The 23,259-nt window shown below is 44.6% G+C and overlaps 1 protein-coding gene across 1 annotated transcript in view; it reads right to left on the minus strand.

The window, feature by feature from the left end:
• The window catches only part of NCAN (neurocan), a 238,339-nt gene that overhangs the window by 131,450 nt on the left and 83,630 nt on the right, over positions 1–23,259 (minus strand). Inside the window, exon 3 of the mRNA XM_066604529.1 lies at positions 19,295–19,693. Within this exon, the coding sequence (XP_066460626.1) occupies positions 19,295–19,693 (399 nt within the window). The remainder of the gene's footprint in view (positions 1–19,294; positions 19,694–23,259) is intronic.

Below are 23,259 nucleotides of genomic sequence, written 5' to 3' on the forward strand. Positions count from 1 at the left end.
GAATTCCACTAGCTCAGTCATACGCACCTACGTCTCACTACAGGCTTGCGCAAAATTCTTTCCTGGCTCTGCTGTGCGTTCCGTAAGCAAAGTCAGCCTCCAACCACAGGCCAATAAACGGCACATTTAATTACAGCGTTCTGTTTCTGCACTACTGGTAATACACCATGCTGAGGGGTAGGGGTAGGCCTAGAGGACGTGGACGAGGACGCGGAGGCCCAAGTCAGGGTGTGGGCACAGGCCGAGCTCCTGATCCAGGTGTATCGCAGCCGACTGCTGCGGGATTAGGAGAAAGGGACGTTTCTGGCGTCCCAAGATTAATCTCACAATTAATGGGTCCACGCAGTAGACCTTTATTAGAAAATTAGCAGTGTGAGCAGGTCCTGTCGTGGATGGCAGAAAGTGCATCCAGCAATCTATCGACCACCCAGAGTTCTGCGCCGTCCACTGCTGCAACTCTGAATCCTCTGGCTGCTGCTCCTCCTTCCTCCCAGCCTCCTCACTCCATTACAATGACACATTCTGAGGAGCAGGCAGACTCCCAGGAACTGTTCTCGGGCCCCTGCCCAGAATGGGCAGCAATGGTTCCTATCCCACCGGAGGAGTTTGTCGTGACCGATGCCCAACCTTTGGAAAGTTCCCGGGGTCCGGGGGATGAGGCTAGGGACTTCCGGCAACTGTCTCAAGAGCTTTCAGTGGGTGAGGAGGAGGAGGACGACGAGACACAGTTGTCTATCACTCAGGTAGTAGTAATTGGAGTAAGTCCGAGGGAGGAGCGCACAGAGGATTCGGAGGAAGAGCAGCAGGACGATGAGGTGACTGACCCCACCTGGTTTGCTAAGCCTACTGAGGACAGGTCTTCAGAGGGGGAGGCAAGTGCAGCAGCAGGGCAGGTTGGAAGAGGCAGTGTGGTGGCCAGGGGTAGAGGCAGGGCCAGACCGAATAGTCCACCAACTGTTTCCCTCACGCCCCCTCGTGCCATGCCACCCTACAGAGGCCGAGGTGCTCAAAGGTCTGGCAGTTTTTCACTGAGAGTGCAGACGACCGACAAACAGTGGTGTGCAACCTTTGTCGCGCCAAGATCAGCTGGGGAGCCACCACCACCAGCCTCACCACCACCAGCATGCGTAGGCATATGATGGCCAAGCTGGGAAGGTGGGACGAAGGTCGTTCACCGCCTCCGGTTTGCACCACTGCCTCTCCCCCTGTGCCCCAACCTGCCACTGAGATCCAACCTCCCTCTCAGGACACAGACACGACCGTCTCCCGGCCTGCACCCACACCCTCACCTCCGCTGTCCTCGGGCCCATCCACCAATGTCTCTCAGCGCACCGTCCAGCCGTCGCTGGCGCAAGTGTTTGAGCGCAAGCGCAAGTACGCTGCCACGCACCCGCACGCTCAAGCGTTAAACGTGCACATAGCCAAATTGATCAGCCTGGAGATGCTGCCGTATAGGCTTGTGGAAACGGAGGCTTTCAAAAACATGATGGCGGCGGCGGCCCCGCTCTATTCGGTTCCCAGTCGCCACTACTTTTCCCGATGTGCCGTCCCAGCCCTGCACGACCACATCTCCCGCAACATTGTACGCGCCCTCACCAACGCGGTTACTGCCAAGGTCCACTTAACAACGGACACGTGGACAAGCACAGGCGGGCAGGGCCACTATATCTCCCTGATGGCACATTGGGTGAATTTTGTGGAGGCTGGGACCGAGTCAGAGCCTGGGACCGCTCACGTCCTACCCACCCCCAGAATTGCGGGCCCCAGCTCGGTGCTGGTATCTGCGGCGGTGTATGCTTCCTCCACTAAACCACCCTCCTCCTCCTCCTCCAACGCAACCTCTGTCTCGCAATCAAGATGTATCAGCAGCAGCACGTCGCCAGCAGTCGGTGTCGCGCGGCATGGCAGCACAGCGGTGGCCAAGCGTCAGCAGGCCGTGCTGAAACTACTCAGCTTAGGAGAGAAGAGGCACACGGCCCACGAACTGCTGCGGGGTCTGACAGAGCAGACCGACCGCTGGCTTTCGCCTCTGAGCCTCCAACCGGGCATGGTCGTGTGTGACAACGGCCGTAAACTGGTGGCGGCTCTGCAGCTCGGCAGCCTCACGCACGTGCCATGCCTGGCCCACGTCTTTAATTTGGTGGTTCAGCGCTTTCTGTAAAGCTACCCACGCTTGTCAAACCTGCTTGGAAAGGTGCGCCGACTCTGCGCACATTTCTGCAAGTCCAACACGGACGCTGCCACCCTGCGCACCCTGCAACATCGGTTTAATCTGCCAGTGCACCGACTGCTGTGCGACATGCCCACACGGTGGAAGTCTACACTCCACATGTTGGCCAGGCTCTATGAGCAGCGTAGAGCTATAGTGGAATACCAACTCCAACATGGGCAGCATAGTGGGAGTCAGCCTCCTCAATTCTTTACAGAAGAGTGGGCCTGGTTGGCAGACATCTGCCAGGTCCTTGGAAACTTTGAGGAGTCTACCCAGATGGTGAGCGGCGATGCTGCAATCATTAGCGTCACCATTCCTCTGCTATGCCTCTTGAGAAGTTCCCTGCAAAGCATAAAGGCAGACGCTTTGCGCTCGGAAACGGAGGCGGGGGAAGACAGTATGTCGCTGTATAGTCAGAGCACCCTCCTGTCTATATCTCAGCGCGTTGAGGAGGAGTAGGTGGAGGAGCATTAGGAGGAGGGGGAAGAGACAGCTTGGCCCACTGCTGAGGGTACCCATGCTGCTTGCCTGTCATCCTTTCAGCGTGTATGGCCTGAGGAGGAGGAGGAGGATCCTGAAAGTGATCTTCCGAGTGAGGACAGCCATGTGTTGCGTACAGGTACCCTGGCACACATGGCTGACTTCATGTTAGGATGCCTTTCTCGTGACCCTCGCGTTACACGCATTCTGGCCACTACGGATTACTGGGTATACACACTGCTCGACCCACGGTATAAGGAGAACCTTTCCACTCTCATACCCGAAGAGGAAAGGGGTTCGAGAGTGATGCTATACCACAGGACCCTGGTGGACAAACTGATGGTAAAATTCCCATCCGACAGCGCTAGTGGCAGAAGACACAATTCCAAGGGCCAGGTAGCAGGGGAGGCGCGGAGATCAGGCAGCATGTACAGCACAGGCAGGGGAACATTGTCCAAGGCCTTTGACAGCTTTATGGCTCCCCAGCAAGACTGTGTCACCGCTCCCCAGTCAAGGCTGAGTCAGCGGGAGCACTGTAAAAGGATGGTGAGGGAGTACGTAGCTGATCGCACGACCGTCCTCCGTGACGCCTCTGCCCCCTACAACTACTGGGTGTCGAAGCTGGACACGTGGCCTGAACTCGCGCTGTATGCCCTGGAGGTGCTTGCTTGTCCTGCGGCTAGCGTCTTGTCAGAGAGGGTGTTTAGTGTGGCTGGGGGAATCATCACGGATAAGCATACCCGCCTGTCAACCGACAGTGCCGACAGGCTTGCAATCATAAAGATGAACAAAGCCTGGATTTCCCCAGACTTTTCTTCTCCACCAGCGGACAGCAGCGGTACCTAAACAATACGTAGGCTGCACCCGCGGATGGAAGCATCGTTCTCTATCACCATCAAAAACGGGGACCTTTTAGCTTCATCAATTTGTGTATTATATTCATCCTCCTTCTCCTTCTCCTCCTCCTCCTCCTGAAACCTCACGTAATCACGCCGAACGGGCAATTTTTCTGAGACCCACAAGGCTCAGTCATATAACTTTTGTAAACAATGTTTATACGTTTCAATTCTCAATTCAATAAAGCGTTGAAACTTGCACCTGAACCATTTTTTATTTTAACTGGGCCGCCTACAGGCCTAGTTACAAATTAAGCCACATTAACCAAAGCGATTAATGGGTTTCACCTGCCCTCTTGGTTGGGCATGGGCAATTTTTCTGAAGTACATTAGTACTGTTGGTATACCAATTTTTTTGGGCCCTCGCCTACATTGTAATCCTAGTAATTTTTAGCCCACCTGCATTAAAGCTGACGTTACCTCAGCTGTGCTGGGCACTGCAATGGGATATATTTATGTACCGCCGGTGGGTTCCAGGGAGCCACCCATGCTGTCGGTCCACACGGTGTTGTAACTGCATGTGTCCACTTCTAAAGAACCCCAGTCTGACTGGGGCATGCAGTGTGGGCCGAAAACCACCTGCATTTAATCGGACGTTACCTCAGCTGTGATGGGCAATGCAATGGGATATATTTATGTACCACCGGTGGCTTCCTGGGACCCACCCATGCTGTGGGTCCACAGGGAGTTGTAACTGCATGTGTCCACTTCTAAAGAACCCCAGTCTGACTGGGGCATGCAGTGTGGGCCGAAGCCCACCTGCATTAAACCTGACGTTACCTCAGCTGTGATGGGCAATGCAATGCGATTTATTTATGTACAGCCGGTGGGTTCCAGGGAGCCACCCATGCTGTGGGTGCACACGGAATTCCCATTGCGGAGTTGTACCTGCCTGTGACTATTTATAAAAAACCCCGGTCTGACTGGGGCATGCAGACACCTTGGCAGAATGAATAGTGTGTGGCACATGGGTTCCCCATTGCTATGCCTACATGTGCAGCTCCTGATGGAGGTGGCACAGGATTAGATTTCTCATTGCTTCTGTACAGCATTATGGGCTATCGCCCCGCCCCTTTTAAAGAGGGTCGCTGCCTGACCGTGCCAACCCTCCGCAGTGTGTGCCTGCGGTTCCTCCTCATGGCAGACGCGCTTATAAAGAGACATGAGGGTGGTGTGGCATGGGGGCAGCTGAAGGCTGTGCAGGGACACTTTGGTGTGCGCTGTGGACACTGGGTCGTGCGGGGGGGGGAGGGTTGGGCAGCATGTAACCCAGGAGAAGTGGCAGCGGAGTGTCATGCAGGCAGTGATTGTGCTTTGTTGGAGGTAGTGTGGTGCTTAGTTAAGGTATACATTGCTAATGAGGGTTTTTCAGAAGTAAAAATTGTTGGGAGGGGGGGCACTCTTGCCGCTATTGTGGCTTAATAGTGGGACCTGGGAACTTGAGATGCAGCCCAACATGTAGCCCCTCGCCTGCCCTATCCGTTGCTGTGTCGTTCCCATCACTTTCTTGAATTGCCCAGATTTTCACAAATGGAAACCTTAGTGAGCATTGGCGATATACAAAAATGCTCGAGTCGCCCATTGACTTCAATGGGGTTCGTTACTCGAAACGAACCCTCGAGCATCGCGAAAGTTTCGTCTCGAGTAACGAGCACCCGAGCATTTTGGTGCTCGCTCATCTCTATTCAGGTCACAATGGTTTGATCCTCACTCTAATGCCTTCATTAGATGTTTAAAGGGGTTGTCCCGCGGCAGCAAGTGGGTCTATACATTTCTGTATGGCCATATTAATGCACTTTGTAATGTACATTGTGCATTAATTATGAGCCATACAGAAGTTATCAAAAGTTATTCACTTACCTGTTCCGTTGCTGGCGTCCTCGTCTCCATGGTTGCCGTCTAATTTTCGCCGTCTAATGGCCAAATTAGACGCGCTTGCGCAGTCCGGGTCTTCTGCTTTTCTCAATGGGGCTCCGTGTAGCTCCGTGTAGCTCCGCCCCGTCACGTGCCGATTCCAGCCAATCAGGAGGCTGGAATCGGCAATGGACCGCACAGAAGCCCTGCGGTCCACCGAGGGAGAAGATGCCGGCGGCCATCTTCACCGGGTAAGTAAGAAGTCACCGGAGCGCGGGGATTAAGGTAAGCGTTGTCCGGTGTTCTTTTTTAACCCCTGCATCGGGGTTGTCTCGCGCCGAACGGGGGGGGTGGCGGGGGGGTTGTTGAAGAAAAAAAAAACCGTTTCGGCGCGGGACAACCCCTTTAATGTTGATAACTGGAATACACCTTTCAAAGAACTGGAGGAATGTCTCTCCCCATCATCTTCTTTGCTGACCTTCATGTCTTTTTCTTGTAGAGAATATTTAATACTGCACATAATAACCTTTTCTGCTCCTGAAATTTTAAAAATCTGCAGTTAATATAGATGAATTAAAACTTTTTTTCTAGCTGCCGTATCAACAGCCTCTTCAGGAAGAAGAAAGAAGGCAAGGGTGCTCCTCTAAAGAATGCCACATATCATGGTCCTCTAACCCAACTGATGATTTTATGAAAAAGATTAGATGATATACCCGGCCTTGTCCGAGTTAATCTGATACAGGTGTTTATGTGTTGTTCGCACTGAAAATTTTATGAAGTTGTGGTTACTTTAGAGGAACAGAGGAATAAAAAATATGTATACACAAAAAGTAGCATCAGATTCTCCTCAGGCTGCATGTACCGATGACCCTCTGCAGAATGTGCAACCCCTCCCACTCTCCTCACTTAGGACCTAAAGAATGCTCGTGCCAAATTTCACGCTTGTATGACACCGGGAAGTTAATTAATAGGGGTGCACTTACTTTTGCAATTGGCATTGAATAATCGAGTTTTGACCCCCTTACTTTTCCTATTTAGGACCTAAACAATGCTTGTGCCAAATTTCATACTTGTACGGCAACGAGAAGTTACATTACACAGGGGAGCCAATAATTTTGCAATTAGCATGGAATAATCAAGTTGTGACCCCTTTACTTTTCTTATTTAGGACCTAAAGACTGCTCCTGCCAAATTTCATGTTTCTACGACAATGGGGAGATAGAGAATTAGTGGCGAGTTAGTGAGTCAGTCAGTCAGTGAGGGCTTTCACCTTTATGTATATAGATTAAAATGTTTTTATCCTTTCCAACATTTAGGAGCAGGTAGCATTCTGCATGATGGCAGCGATGACAGCCACACTCTATGGTAACCACAAGTGGAAACTATGTTTCTACGTATAAAAAAGCTTCAGAGTTTAACGTCTGGTGAACATAATAATAATCTTTATTTATATAGCGCCAACATATTTCGCAGCGCTTACAAGACAGGAGGAACAGAAACAAAACCACAGTTACATCTAGTAATCGGTTGATGGAAACCATAGGGGTGCGGGGCTTCAATGAGCTTACATACTACAAATAATGGGGTGATACAGAAGGTAAAGGGCTGGAGATGTGCCCGGTATGGGGAGGTGGAGAGTGAGGGATGCTATACACATAGACAATAGTCAAATTGAGCCGTATAGTGTCTGAATTGGTATGACTGCAGGGGGCGGTTGATGGTGGCTAGTGGGGATTGCAGTCAGTAGGACAGGGAACATGTTATGTTATGAGGATTTATCCCTCTTTACCTTCTGTGGTATGAGCTGATATACCAAAAAGTCCCTATTATTACTAATTTCCCCTCCTGTCCTGAGTCTCTATTAATATCAGTGTCAGAACACCAGGGTAACATAGAAGGGATAATTACATGTGGTGTGTCCTGGTATAAAAACTGGGATCAATAATAGTCTAGAATCCCAAACTGACACCGTATCGCAGGATTATTCCCCAACCTTGTTCATGAAATGATCAAATAAATAATTATTACATCATATGTAATAATCAGAAATTGTTCTCTAACCTAGAGAAATAATAAAAACGCTGGAGAACTAAAAATAGTGCCCTCTATTGGTAGAACACCACTATTCTGACAAATCTCCAAATTGCTGCAATCAGGAAGGTATGGCTCAGAGTGGAACACCATGCAATAGGTCTAGGATTCCCTCAGAGCTACAGGTTAGGCCACATGGGGACCAATAGAGTCTGATCCAGAGGAGGATTAATGCATATCACACAATACATGATTTCTTCCTACTTCTGATTAATCCTGCAATACAAGAACTGCCCATGAACAGTAATTGTAGATGTCTAAACTTTGCCTTTGTACAATAGCTGTTTTGCCTTTTTTTTAAATGTAGCGAATGTATTTGTTTGATTTGACTTCTGTAAAAACAGGGAGAAAAGTTGCTGATATCAGAAAGTTGTTGTTTTATAAATAACTTCCATGTCTCAGCATGTGAAGGGATACAAAGGACATGTCGGCCGAGGAATGGAAGGTCAGAGCAATGACATAGAGTACAGCCTGAGGTGTGAGGAAGGGAACGATTTATATAACTAGCAGTAACGCTTTAAACTGGTAATATTTAGGCTCTAAGGCGACACAACCGCACTTGTGCTCGTATTTGCGCACACAATATGCAATGCGTGCGCAGATCTGTCTGCAGGCTCCTGCTCCCGGGCGGCGGAGAATCGCCGCGGGATACCGCTACGCCCGTGGACAGGCGGCCTAAGACATGCAATGGCCAGCGTCCACACACATCAGACAGTATACGGACAGCTGCCCGCCCGTGCGCTGTCTAATGCAGGTTGCATCTGAGATTCTTGGACCCAACTCACGTACAGTAGTCTGAATATAGCCTTATAGAGGCTCTCATCACAGGCATTTGTGACCAACTCTACATGTTCCCAGTGTCACTGGAGTATAGGCTTCTACAGTACGTAAGACTCTGTTCACATTTGCATTGGAGACTCCATTTGGGGTCTTCATTGTAGAACTGTCCCAATAAACACATAAAATAGTGCAGCATGCTCTATTTTGTTAGGGCTGGACTGAAGTCAGATGTCCCCCCGTTATGGATAACTAGCCTGGGTGCCCGATCCAGAACGCGTGCCATGCAAAACGGGACATTTTAAGTCTGAAAAGATGATCTCAGAACATACGCATAAATACGTGGAAGGACACCGATGCTGATTAATGCGAGGTTCATGTATTAACTCAAAATAGACAAATTCAATGATCCTTGCAATTAACATTTTTAGGAGGAGTTCTAAGCATTCTAAGGGGTCTCCTGGGGCCACTTTATAGTCCAGGGGTCTCCTGGGGCCACAGCAGAATAGTCCAGGGGTCTCCTGGGGCCACTTTATAGTCCAGGGGTCTCCTGGGGCCACAGCAGAATAGTCCAGGGATCTCCTGGGGCCACTTTATAGTCCAGGGGTCTCCTGGGGCCACAGCAAAATAGTCCAGGGGTCTCGTGGGGCCACTTTAGAGCATTGCACTGTGAACATGGTTTGTTTATTCAGCCAATAGAAAGCTGCGGAGACACTCGGAGTTATTGTTTGCATTGTATCTAAAAGCTTCCGCCTCCAAAAATTTGTAAGCTGTTCTTCTCAAAAGTTGAGTTGAGTGGTGGCTTGTGGAGTTCGTTGATTCTCAAATCGGCCATTAGTTTGCTCTGGCGTCTCAGCTAATCGAGCGGTAGCGTGTCAAATGCGTTGATTCTCAAGTCAGCTGTTAGTTTGCTCCGGCGTCTCAGCTAGTCGAGCGGCCGCTTGTCGCTTGTGTTGATTCTTGGGTCGCAGTTAGTTTGCTCCAGCGTCTTAGCTAGTCGAGCAGCTGCTACTCCAAGTGCGGCTCTTATCCTTCTGCCCAAACAGGTCCTTCGCTGCTCAGCATCTTATATTTAAAGCACCAAATCTGTTTGTTCGCGTCATGTACAAATCCCAAGTTGAGTAAAATTTGGCATTTTTTGGCAACGAATCACAGCTCAGCTTTCATTTGTTATTCTGATGAGGTAACATGTAAGCTGCGCCGTCATTGCTTGTTATATATTATACTGCTGAGGTAAAATAAAAGATGCGCTGTGATTGGTTGCTATAGGCAACAGCTTTTAATCCTTTTATTACTGAGGTAAAACGAAAGCTGCTCTGTGATTGGTTGCTATGGGTACCAAAAACAGTTTTTTACTGTTTGTTGACTTCCTGTTAGACAGTTATGATAAATGAGGGACGGTGTTGATACATTTGCTCCATGTATTCCTGTCTGGGGACCTCATTTCTGCAAACTGGTATCCACACGGACATCCAAGGCTGAATTAGGAAGGACAAAATGGGGGAATAATCACTAGTGGCTCCACTAGGGTTAGACTGGGGCTAAAAAGCAGTCCTGATACACAAATATATGCTCAGTCTGACTCTTCTATTAGGAATTACTTGTTGGAAATAACCAGGAATACTAAATCGAGTCCATAGAATCCACTGGTGAAAGCAAATTTGGGGGTTACTGCATTAAAATTCAAAGCAAAAAATGCAAATAAGGTTGCCGAGACAACAACATTTCAGAATTCTTTTTTAGCCTATAACCTTCTGTGTGCAAAATGTCATGTTAATTGGTCGTACAGTTTGTGTGTGAAGCTCCAACAAACAGACAGACATTGACAAATATATAGAAGATAAGATCCATCTGACGCCATTTGGTTCAGTCATAGGATGGTTCTCTTATAGTCAGTGATTCTATTTTCCTGCTCCCAAGATGGACACCCAAAAGCAGAGTCTAACATGTAAGTGTGACTTTCCTTTAGCTATACCGCACATGCATATGATGCAGCACTGATAGCGGGGCTCACATTCTATAGTCACCTATCTGTATGGCTTTAGAGGGTGGGAAGAAAAATACAAACTTGTTGCAGATGTTGTTCTTGGAGGGATTTGAACCTAGGACCTCAGCACTGCAAGGTAAGAGTGCTAACCACTGAGTCATCATGCTGCCCGCACCTGGTAGTGATAATGCCACCTGCAGGACTCTTCTTGCATTTAAGAGGATTAGAATACCCTGCTAAATGGATGACTTATGAGAACTGTCGGGGGCCCGGAAGCTTCTGTTCCTCTGACCGCTCTTATCGCTCGCAGCGCTATTATTCCTGCAGGTTTTCAGTCAGTTATTTATTCCACAAGAAGGATTGGACTCACCGTGGGGCCGCAGTAGCCGGCAGCTGACTTGATCAGGAGTACGAGGGTACTGAATGCAGCAATGGCAAGAGACAGAGAGGTAAGCAGAGTCAGCCTCTGCACAGAAAGTCCTGACACTGACTAACACCTTGTGTGCCGGGCGGGCAGCCGGGAGGTATCTCATATTCACAAAACATCATACCATAGATTGTAAAAGCAGCAGGCTGAGGGGCCACTCCGTTATCTGCTATAGCGGCTTACCGGGGATCTGCCCGGTCCGTCCAGGCCTTAGAATAGGTAAGTCGAGAAGGAACATTTGACTAATGAATAGAGATGAGCGAGCATACTCGCTAAGGACAATTACTCAATCGAGCATTGTCCTTAGCGAGTACATACCCGCTCGAAAGAAAAGGTTTGGCTATCCCCTCCATGCCTCCCCACTCTCCCCAGCCGCTCCCCACCCGCCGCTGGCAGCTGAACCTTTTCTTCCGAGCGGGCAGGTACTCACTAAGGGCAATGCTCAATGCTCGCTCATCTCTACTAATGAAGTCTAGAGTTTTGTTGGAAGAGGCTCATTTTGGGGGATTTAGATGGAGTCCCAGTATCAAACGTTTTATGAACACAACCCCATTGGGGGATTTACTAAAACTGTGGACGTATTCACATGGGCGAGTTCTGTCCGACAGCGATATTAATAACACATCGATTTAAATGAGTTTATGCACACGAGCAACTGAAAAATTGCCCTATTTTTGGGTGATTCCCCGTAAGGAATGACCCATTATTTCCTATGGGATTTTTTTAAAAATTGCATCGAACTCACATGCCATGCGATTTTTACCATTGAAAACTATTGGAAGCACGTGCCATTTTTTTCAAACATATGAAAATCGCAAGTACTTAGATGAGACTCTACGTGTTTTTTAAGCAAAAATGCATCATGTTCTTAACCAGAATTGCAATTTCACAAAGCAAAATAGGTCTGGGTTTCTCACTCACCCATGTGAATGCATCCTTACAGAGAGCCCTGTGCAGTAACCAATCAGAGTTCAGCTTTTATCTCTTAAACTGATCTACAAAAATGATAAGTGTGCTGTGATTGGACGACAATCAGTGAGGGCTCCCGCACGTGGGTGCATTTGCGTCCGCAAAATCTGTGCACGTAATGATTTAAATGGATTCCTTTACGCAGCGTTTCGTTCCGTGCGCATTTTGAACTCTTAAAAAAAAAAAGTGACATGCTCTATATTGGTGGGCAATTGCACACCAAGGGTCCCCGCCAGCACAAAATCAAGCATTGAAATGCGTAATTTTGAGCGGAAAATTGAAAACACCTGGGACTAAGGTGGCTGGCCCGCCTACTCAAACATGGCGCTGTCAGGACCGCTCTGATGTGAGTGGTCCTGGCAGTACAAAAAAGTACAGTAAAAGCGCCGATGCAGGCGTAATAGCACGCTGACGTGCCTCCTGCATAACGCATATATGTCACACTATCGCCAGCGTATATATGCTTACGCCTATGCACATCCACCCTAACAAATGTAGAATGATTCCAGGTTTTCGGCTACACAGTTTTGCTCATTTGGGCTCCTGTATTATGTTGTTGTCATAAGACCTCACATATTCCTTTTGCGAAGACTAAGAACAGAAGATATTTGGCATTCGACTACTTGAGATCCTTCTACATAATTCATGGATGCTATTTTAAATCAAGATGCTTAGATTTGGTTACTTTTGTTAAAAAGTGACAGCTAGCTAACATTGTATATTACAAAGCATAAAAGTACAGAAGCTTCAAGAGCGAGACAGCTATTATTTAGCAACATTTAAAGTACAATTTAGAGGGACCATCAAGGCAATAATTCTGTCTCCTGACTGCACCAGTCCTCCGCCACTTTATTGCACTAGATCTACAGCTGCTGAGGCCGTCAAACAGCATGCATTGTCGCTTCCCAGCAACGCTCAAGTTATACCAGAACCTAAAGCTTGTCCATTCATTTTATGAAGATAGAAGATGACAATAATGGAGTGAAATGCCCTGTTAATACACATCTAAAGGATGAAACGCCATATAATATTGGGAATAATAAAGCAATGATGCAGTAATGTACACGTGTAAATAAATCTGTATGAAGCCTAGTACAAACAGCGCGCGTAGCAACCCAGAGCTGTCCTGTAGATTTACATAATTGCTATTAATTACCAGAGCAAGCAAGCTGTGAAACAGGCAGACATTGAGAGGGGGAGCGTGACAATACAAAGAACAGGGCCAACACAGTGAAGGGGCCAAAAAGCTGTGAAGAGGTGAGAACAGATGGGAGAGAGGATGCCGCACCGAAAAAAATAAGGAAAAAAAGATGGAATACAGGTGCCAGAATTCAGAACCGCGCAGCCACAGCTGCTTTCAGGATAACAGCCTCTAAATGTGATTCTCTCTGTTTGATCATATCAAGTAAAGAAAGCTGGGAAGATGGGGCCAAGAGAAGAGGCTGTTAGCAGAGATGCAAGTAAATAAGAGAGCTAGACTAGAAGGCAATAAGAGAACGACAAGACGGAGACAGCAGGACTCACATAAAGAATGAAGAAGGAGGTGCATGAATAAAGGTGAACGTGAAACAGATTGATAGCAACAATGGTTAACGTCGAGGGGATGGGACTGTAAAAAAAATGCAAGAATGAATGATGTAAATCAGAGGTAACTCGAAAAGAAGAGTGAGCAACAAAGATAGAGAGGAGCTGCCAATGCAAATGAAATTGGTTGGGTGGAAAAATGAATGTGGCACAGGCAGAAAGGGCACAGGACAAGCATTATACCAGCATATGTGAAACACAAATGGATTGGCATATTGCATGTGTGAGAGAAAGAAGCATTAATGACAATAAGCATTAAACAGCCAATAAAAAGGAACTACTATAAAAAATGAGCAAATGTCTAAAAGACATCATTGGGATTAGATTGCAAGCAGCAGTGTGATTAAAATGTCTGAACTTCTACAAGAATTGTGACTAAGCATTAATATATAGTCATAGCTACTGCAAAGAATTTCTATTTCAAAGAATTTCTATTTCTGAATAAGGGGGTGATTGATAGCAATCTAGAACATGTAGATGCTGTATGGATGCCAACATAGATAGATAAATATGAGATACATATGAGATAGATAGATAGATATGAGATAGATAGATATGAGATAGATAGATAGATAGATAGATAGATAGATAGATAGATAGATAGATAGATAGATAGATATGAGATAGAATCCTAGAATGGTAGAGTTGGAAGGGACCTCCAGGGTCATTGGGTCCGACCCCCTGCTCAATGCAGGATCACTAAATCATCCCAGACAGATATTTGTCCAGCCTTTGTTTGAACACTTCCATTGAAGGAGAACTCCCCACCTCCTGTGGTAACCTGTTCCACTCATTGATCACCCATCAGTCAGAAAGTTTTTTCTAATATCTAATTTGTGTCTCCTCTCTTTCAGTTTTATCCCACTGCTTCTAGTCTTTCCTTTTACAGATCAGAATAGGGCTGATTCCTCTGCACTGTGACAACCCTTCAGATATTTGTAGACCGCTATTAAGTCTCCTCTCAGCCTTCTCTTCTGCAAGCTAAACATTCCCAGATCCTTTAACTGTTCTTCACAGGATGTGATTTGCAGACCGCTCACCATCTTGGTAACTGTTCTCTGCACTTGCTCCAGTTTGTCTATGTCTTTTTTAAAGTGGAATGCCCAGAACTGGACACAGTATTCCAGATGAGATCTGAGTAAGGAAGATTAGTGTGGGATAATTACCTCAAGTGATCTAGACTCTATGCTTCTCTTAATACATCCCAGAATTGTGTTTGCCTTTTTGGCTGCTGCATCACATTGCTGACTCATGTTCAGTCTATGATCCATTAGTAAACCCAAGTCTTTTTCACATATGCTGCTGCTTAACCCAATTCCACCCATTCTGTATCCTCCCATTCAAGATGTTGGACTTCACATTTCTCCATGTTAAATACCATTCTGTTAGTTACCGCCCACTGTTCAAGCTTTTCTAGATCTTTTTGAATACTCCCTCTCTCTTCCCTAGTGTTAGCTACCCCTCCTAGCTTTGTGTCGCTAGCAAATGTAATCAGTTTCCCATCAATTCTCTCCTCCAGATCATATATAAAAATGTTGAACAACATTGGGCCTAGGACACAGCCTTGTGGTACCCCACTTGATGCATTCTTCCACTTGGATGTACAGCCATTTATGACCATTCTTTGAGTACAATTACTCAGCCAGTTATGAATTCACCTAACAGTTGACTTGTCAATCCCATATTTTGTCATTTTTTTCAAAAAGTATGATATGAGATACTTTGTCAAAGGCTTTACTAAAGTCACGATATACTATATCCATCGCATTTCCCTGATCAACCCAGTCAGTGATTCTGTCATAGAAGAAAATTAGATTAGTCTGGCATGACTTGTTTGTTACAAACCCATTCTGGCTGTGGGCAATTACTCTATTTTTATCCAAGTACTTGCATACATGCTGTTTAATAATTTGTTTAAAGATATTTTCCAGTATAAAAGTCAGGCTCACAGGCCTGTAGTTTCCTGGATCCACCTTCTTCCTTTTTTGAAGATAGTGACAACATTTGCCCTTTTCTAATCTTCTGGGACTTATCCTGTTCCCCAGGAATTTTCAAAGATTATGGCAAGTGGTTCAGCAATTACCTCCACTGCTTCCTTTAGTATACTAGAATGTAATTCATCTGGCCCACGAGACTTGAATTCCTTAACGTTAGCTATGTGTTCCCTCACCAGCTCTCTGCTTATAGATAGCCTGCATTCTTTTATTCCCCCAATAGCACAGGGAAGATCAGTTGATGTTCCATCTACTTTCTGAGAGAAAACAGATACAAAATAGGAATTTAAAAGTTTGGCCTTTTCAACATCATTCTTAACCAATTCACCATTTTCATCTTGTAAGCATCCAATAGCATCTTTGACTTTTCTTTTGCTTTTGACATACCCCCCAAATCCTTTTTTATTGCTTTTGGCCTCTATTGCAAGCCTCAATTCATTATTAGCTTTAGCTTTTCTGACATTTGCCCTACAGTTTCTGCAGACCGCATTATATTCTTCTTTATATATTCCCCACTCTTATCATTTGATAAACATATTTTTCTTTTTCATTATTTAACATGTGTGCAAGTGCTGTGTTCATCCATCCTGGTCTTTTTAAATGCTTCCCATTCTTCCTTCTTTTAGGGATTGTTAATAGAGATGAGCGAATGTGCTAGTTTAGGACAATTACTCGATTGAGCATCGCTTTTTTCGAGTAACTGCCTGCACGTTCGCTTATCTCTAATTGTTAACTATTGTGCTTTGAGAATCTCATTTTGCACTATTTCCCAACCTTCTTGGACATTTCTGTCCTTAAGAACATCCAGCCATTGGATTCTTCCTATCCCCTTTCTAAGTTCATTAAAATCTGCCCTTCTGAAATCCAACCTTGAGATCTGAGTTTTCTCAGGTCTTCCTCCCCTTTTTATCCAAAATTCAAGGATAGCATGATCCCTGCCTCCTAAGGTCCCAGCCACCCGTACTTCCTCAACCATTCCCTCCCTGTTGGTAAGAATTAGATCCAAGACAGCAGATCCCCTTGTTTTCTCTTCGACCTTTTGGAAGATAAAGTTGTCAACAAGAGCGGATAAGAATTTGTTGGATCTATTACATTTACCTGAGGAAGATTCCCAACAAATGTCCGGATAGTTAAAATTTCCCATGATCACTATGTCAGGCTTTTTTTGAGAGCTTGGCCATCTGATGTAGTAAGAGGTCATCGATATCTTCTGCTTGTCTAGGTGGCCTATAGTAAATACCCACAATGGTGTCCCTTCTGTTGTTCTCTCCTTGTATTCTAACCCAAAACAGTTTCTACAGAGCTACCATGCTCTGAAGTTTGAATCTCTGTGGAGATGGATGTTTTCCTAACATAGAACGCAATACCTTCTCCCCTTTTTTTAGGTTTGTTTCTTATAAATAAGTTGCATCCTTCAAGTCTTGTATTCCAATCATGTGTATCATTCCACCAAGTTTCCATAATTCCAATGATGTCATATTTCTCTTCCTGTGTTAGGAGCTCCAATTCTCCTTGTTTATTTCCCATGCTCTGTGCATTTGTATAAAAACATGTTAGTTTGTGATCGGTGTCTCTTGCTCCTCTACTTGCCTTTTGATTTTTTTCGTCTTTGTTCTTTCTTTCCACTTCTAATAGCAAAATTCTCAAATGTATTAATTAGCTGTATATTTTTACCTGGCCTTTCACTTCCCTTCCCATATTGTTCTAGTTTAAAACTCTCCTAATGAGCGAAGCAAGGCACCCACCAAATTTATGCTTACCTGTTTTTGTAAGGTGCAACCCATGTCTAGCAAGTAGTCCATCATATACGTAGCCAGTTGTTCACCTCTAGAATCCTGTTTCATCTTCTTATTCCATGACCATCCACTGGGAGAATGGATGAGAAGACCACCTGTGCTCCTAGTTCCTTCACCTTCTTTCCGAGGTCCTCAAAGTCTCTGCAGATAGTTGCAAGGTCCTTTTTGTAGTGTCATTTGTCCCTACATGTATTAGTAGGAATGGGTGGTGTTCTCTAGGACCGAAGAGTCTTGACAGCCTACCAGACACATCTTTGATTTTCGCACCTGGAAGACAGCATACCTCTCTTGAGGTGTCAGGTCTGCAGACAGCGGCCTCTGTTCTTCTCTGTAGGGAATCCCCACAACCACCACTCTCCTTTTCTTCTTCACAACAAAACTTCTTTTTCTCCATTCAAGAAGACTCTGTGTGGTTACTACACAGTTCTTTGTGGGTAAAGTCAGATACATAGATATGAGATAGATAAAGATAGATAGATACATTACAAGATCCGCTCTTTTCTCACCATAGACACGCTAAAAATGCTTATTGTGTCCCTCATCCACTCACGGCTCCCCTGCACCAGACTCTACCCTCTCCAATCCATCCTGAATGCGGCAGCCAGGCTCATATTCCTGTCCAGCCGTTACTCAGACGCCTCTGCCCATTAAATACAGAATTCAATTTAAACTTACTAGCTTCATCCACAAAGCCCTCCATAGCGCAGCGCCCCCCTATATTGCCTCCCTCATCTAAATCCATCACCCAGCCCGAGCTCTCCGCTCTGCTAACGAAACTAGACTGCGCACCCCTCTAGTTCGAACTTCTCACTTCCGCCTCCAAGACTTCTCCAGAGCAGCACCGGTCCTCTGGAACGCGCTACCAAAGGATACCCGGGCAATCCAGGACTCGAAAAACTTCAGGCGTGCTCTAAAAACGCACCTCTTCAGGGAGGCATACCGCATTCCCTAAACAAACTCTTCTGTATGCTACCTGATAACATGCTCCCTGACCTACTGACTGCAATCCCTGCTAGCCGTCATAAACCGCTCCTGCAGTCATACTGATCCTGCCGTCACACGGCTAAATGTCTGACCATTGTCTATGTGTATAACATCCCTCACTCTCCACCTCACCATACCGCGCACATCTCCAGCCCCTTTACCTTTTGTATCACCCCATTACTTGTAGTATGTAAGTTTGTTTGGAGCAGGACCCTCACCCCTATTGTTTCTATCAACTGATTACTATGTAACCGTGGTTCTGTAACTTTTGTATTTTTTGTCTTTCTGTATTCCCCGTCTATGTAAGCGCTGCGGAATATGTTGGCGCTATACAAATAAAGATTATTATTATATTATTATTATTACATACATTAATATGAGATAGATGGATAGATATACAGGAGATTGATAGATAGATATGAGATAGATAAGATATAGATAGATGAATAGATATAAGATAGATACGAGATAGATAGATGGATATGAGATAGATAGATAGATATGAGATAGATATAGATATGAGATGGATAGATATGAGATAGATAGATAGATCGATAGATATGAGATAGATAGATAAATAGATATGAGATAGATAGCTAAATAGATATGAGACAGATAGATAGATAGATAGCTAGATATGAGATAGATAGATAAATAGATATGAGATAGAGCGATAGATATAGATATAGATAGATAGATATGGTACAGATAGATAGATAAATAGATATGAGATAGATAGATAGATAGATAGATATGAGATAGATAGATATGAAATAGATAGATAGATATGAGATAGATAAATATGAGATAGATAGATAGATATGAGATAGATAGATGAATAGATATGAGATAGATAGATAGATAGATAAATAGATATGAGATAGATAGATAGATATGAGATAGATAGATATGAGATAGATAGATAAATAGATATGCGATAGATAGATAGATAGATAGATAGATAGATATGAGATAGATAGATATGAGATAGATAGATAAATAGATATGAGATAGATAGATAGATAGATATGAGATAGATAGATAATTGAAGTTGGAATCCCAAAGTTTGTTAAAGACAGAATGAATACTACAGTGAAGCCGTGTCAGAGCCATTCTCTGATATATTTGACTAGCTTGTGAGTTTTTGTTGAGGCTACAAAAGAAAAAATGTAACAAAAAACTATTCTATTGCAAAATCAATATCCATTAATACAGGCCATAGACTATACAAGATGTCACCTACCAGTTACTTCCAGGGGCACAGTGTCCTGCTCATCTTCAATCCCCAGGACAATCTCACAACGGTATAGACCTGAATCACTGGCACGAGCATTGGACAAAATCAGAGTGGCATTGTGTCTGTTGTGGGCATATCCAGGCAGAGACACTCTCCCCTCATAACCTCGAGATATTTTTACTACATTTTCTCTTGCCACCAGAACAGTTATTTCCTTTTTGCCTGGTCCTTGAAGAATTTTACTCCACTTGATGCGTGGTGAATCTGAGCCATTGTATGCTTGCACGGATTGGGTAGGCCGTAGAGAGAAAAGACATGGGAGGGCCACAGACTGTGCCAAACTGCACTGTACAAGGCCATGTTGAAGTCTATGGATATGTAGAGGCTTTACACTTTCCCCAATACCTGGATATAAAACAAAAAAGGAAAAGATGTTAGAATATAGTTTTATGGCCAGCCAGCCCTCCTCATATGGCAAACCATCCGCAGATCAAATTGGTGGTTCTCAGCTGAAATCACCAGGTGGCCACACATTGGCTCTGCAGGTATGGCGCCCATGCATGATGTCCATTCTAGTAAATATGCAAAGCCTCTCTGGCTGGTAGAAGGAGATCTGATCAAGGCATCCTCTCATCAAGGGATCCTCTCATGTTTATAAGCTCTAATGTTGCACTGGCCCTTTAGAAGGAAACATCTTTTTCAACTTTGCAATTCATCCCCTTAAAAGCTGCAAAGACTATTGAACTGTATTAAGAGGATCAAAGGGAGGATCAAAGCGCACTGTGCTAATTTCTAACATGACTAAGTAGACTATGACTTAGCAAAGTGTCTTTTATGCTATACTCCTTGAGGTTTGCAGAGCCCTCTGGGTAACCGTAATAGATGATATAAAAGTGTAGTCATGCTATGTGAATAGACATCATTTCAGAGAATGACCATTCAGTAGATCTGGCAGTATCTTCTTCCATGATTTATTTACCCTAGAGGCTATGGACACTGTATTTGGAAATGCCTTTTCCTATAGATGTCATTCTTTCATTCACTGAGCCATAGACCCAAGAGGTCTACACGGAGCAAGCAATGTCAAGTCTACAGCATGAAACACACAGCGCTAACTAATGCGGGCTGCTCCTGATCACAGCTGAGATTAGAACCAATTTAAGTACTGTCAGCGGAGGGATCCATCCTATGAGGATTTATTATCCCGCCTGCCAAAGATAGGAATAATCAGAGCCAGCTGTGCCCTGAAGTCTAGAGAGGGGATAGGAGCTTGGGACAGCCATATATCTGTATTGAACATTGGCTTTGTTCAAGGTGTCACCATTCTAGGCCTGGCTATTGTTCCAAGCTATGAATACACTTAAGGTCCCAAGCAAAGTATTATGGAGTCTCCTGAGGCTCATTCAGACAGAAAGAAGTGTAGAAAAGAATTGCTTACATTACAAACTAATGTCTTTGTTCTATTGCTTGCTTTCTCCCCTATCCCTTTGGCTTATAAAACACCAACTGTTCATGTCATATTATGCATTTGTTCTGCCACTTCATCTATACGTGCAGTTTGTCCCCTGGGATGGACAGCATATATAGGAAAAGGTTATTAGTCGGTTGTTTCTCTGTATCAATTAACATTCAAGACATAATACAAGCCGTAAAGAGACAGAACATCCTGCCTGTAGAGTCGCTCACAGCTTCAGATGACCTAGACTTTCTGATTAAATCTTCCCGAATCACTAAATGTGCAATATGCAGTAAATAACAAATCCACTATCTACTTAATTCACTTTGCATAAGCTAACAAGGACAAAACAGCACATCAATAAAGAAAAATGTGATACGGCTGCACATTCACTATCCTTAATAAATATTAGTAAGTACATCTATAGATATAAGTTTAAAGAGGTTCTCTGGATTCAGAAAATTGATGACCTATCTCTAGAAAATGGCTAACAGTGCTTGACCGGTGGGGATGGAACCTCTGAAACATCCTCCCCAAAAGTAGGGTTTCCTACATTGATTACACAGGCACGTAGAAGCAATGTGCCTGTTACTGCAGCTCATCTCATTCAATCCCATTCAACTGCTGATCGAAGGGGTCCATGAATCCCCACCAATCAAACATGGATTTGCTACATTAGGAGCTGCATGACGTTTACTGGTTGGGCAGCTCATTGCTCATATTTTTCATATAACAACATTGGGCAGATTTCCTGACACTATCTAATAGTTCGACCAGTGTTTCCCAACTCCAGTCCTCAGGGACCCAACAGGTCATGTTTTCAGGACATCCTATAGCAATAACACCTGTGGCAATGTCTGAGGCACTGACAATAATTACATCACCTGTGCAACACTGAGGAAATCCTGAAAACATGACCTGTTGGGGTCCCTGAGGACTGGAGTTGGGGAACACTGGGTTAGACTTTGTAAACTTGAGACAGTTTTAAAATGTCCCAGATTTATCACAGTGGCTCATGCAGGATGATAAATCTGGCGCGTCTTTAGACAGTTCTGTTTAACTTTAAACCATAAATTGATTCGCTTACTTTAATTTTAATGCAATTTTTGCCTCAGAATTTTAATGCAGTTTTTAGTGCACCTTGTAATATGTAGGTCGTGTTCTGTCCCACAGAGCCACATCGCTTTTTGGACACAGCTTAAAAAAGTACATTAGCATGTCTAAAGCACATCATAAACATAATATAAAGTGTGTAAGACAGTTTTTGGTGCATTTTCAATAGTGAATCTGTCCCATTATGTCTTATTTTGTTTCTTGTGGGTTTCAAAGGCCCACAATTATGCTTCAGTTACAGATCCATCTCTTTATTGAATGTTGACCTAAACTCCAACCACCCCTTCCTGCCCATATTCATCCAGACCAAGTGGAGTTTGTGAAGGGAGGGGAGGCTCATGACAAAACATTGAAGACACCAGATATTATCCAGTATGCAGAATCCAAGGGAATTCCATTAATGATTCACTCTACCAATGCTGAAAAAGCAGTTAATCACTTTGCTTAGTCCGCTATTTTCTACTGGGCAATAGCTGGGTATCAGAGACGCCTGTGATTCAAAAGTCATGGCTTGTTTAAAATGAATGGCTCTTTATGAGATATAACCTCCATTACCAATGGAACAAGGCAGGGATGCCCCATTTCTCCTATCCTATACAGTTTAGTGATGGAGCACCTGCTGACATCTATCAGGGATAATCCAGACATTTGGGGCATAACCATAGAACAAAAGGAGCATAAATACTGTGGCACAGAAATGTTTTTAACCTTTTTTTGTCATGTGTAAAAAATTATTTGTTAGGGATTTTCCAAGGTAAATATTTAACAACCTTCTGCTGCAAAAGTTGGACATTGAAGGAAACGGACTGAAGGAAGATTGATGCCTTCGAACTTTGGTCCGGGAGGAAATTCCTATGAATTCCTTGGACCACCAAAATCACAAACAAAACAGTCAGCAAACCAAAGTTTTCATTGGAGGAAAAATTACGAAACAGAAACTTCTATACTTCAGCCATGTGATGTGAGCTAATTCATTAGAAGCATTGATAATGCTTGGAGTGGTCAGTGGCAAACAAACACCTAGCCACCAAAGAACGTGCTGGCTTGATACTATCAAAGCCGACACCAACATACAAGTGATCGAACTCAAAGAAGCCGTTTGAAAGAGAACCGCATGGAGAGGGGTGATCCGTAAAGTGTCGGCCTCGACTAAACTATATGCATTCCAGTAATATGGACCCACTCAAATCCTAATCTTATGCAGTAAAGACCCACACAGAGGATCCATATCTAACTATATTTAATAGTTACTGTCAAATACTCATTATAACATGCACAAATACAAAAGGGCTGTACAGAAGAGCTCTCTATACCGATTGACTCCAATAGAATGTGCTATCGGATGTAGCACAGCACCGAGTAGGTAAATTGTATGCTGGGCCTTTCAAATCCTTTTAATGCA

This window comes from Eleutherodactylus coqui, chromosome 5 (assembly GCF_035609145.1).
Source record: "Eleutherodactylus coqui strain aEleCoq1 chromosome 5, aEleCoq1.hap1, whole genome shotgun sequence".
Taxonomy (NCBI): Eukaryota; Metazoa; Chordata; class Amphibia; order Anura; family Eleutherodactylidae; genus Eleutherodactylus; species Eleutherodactylus coqui.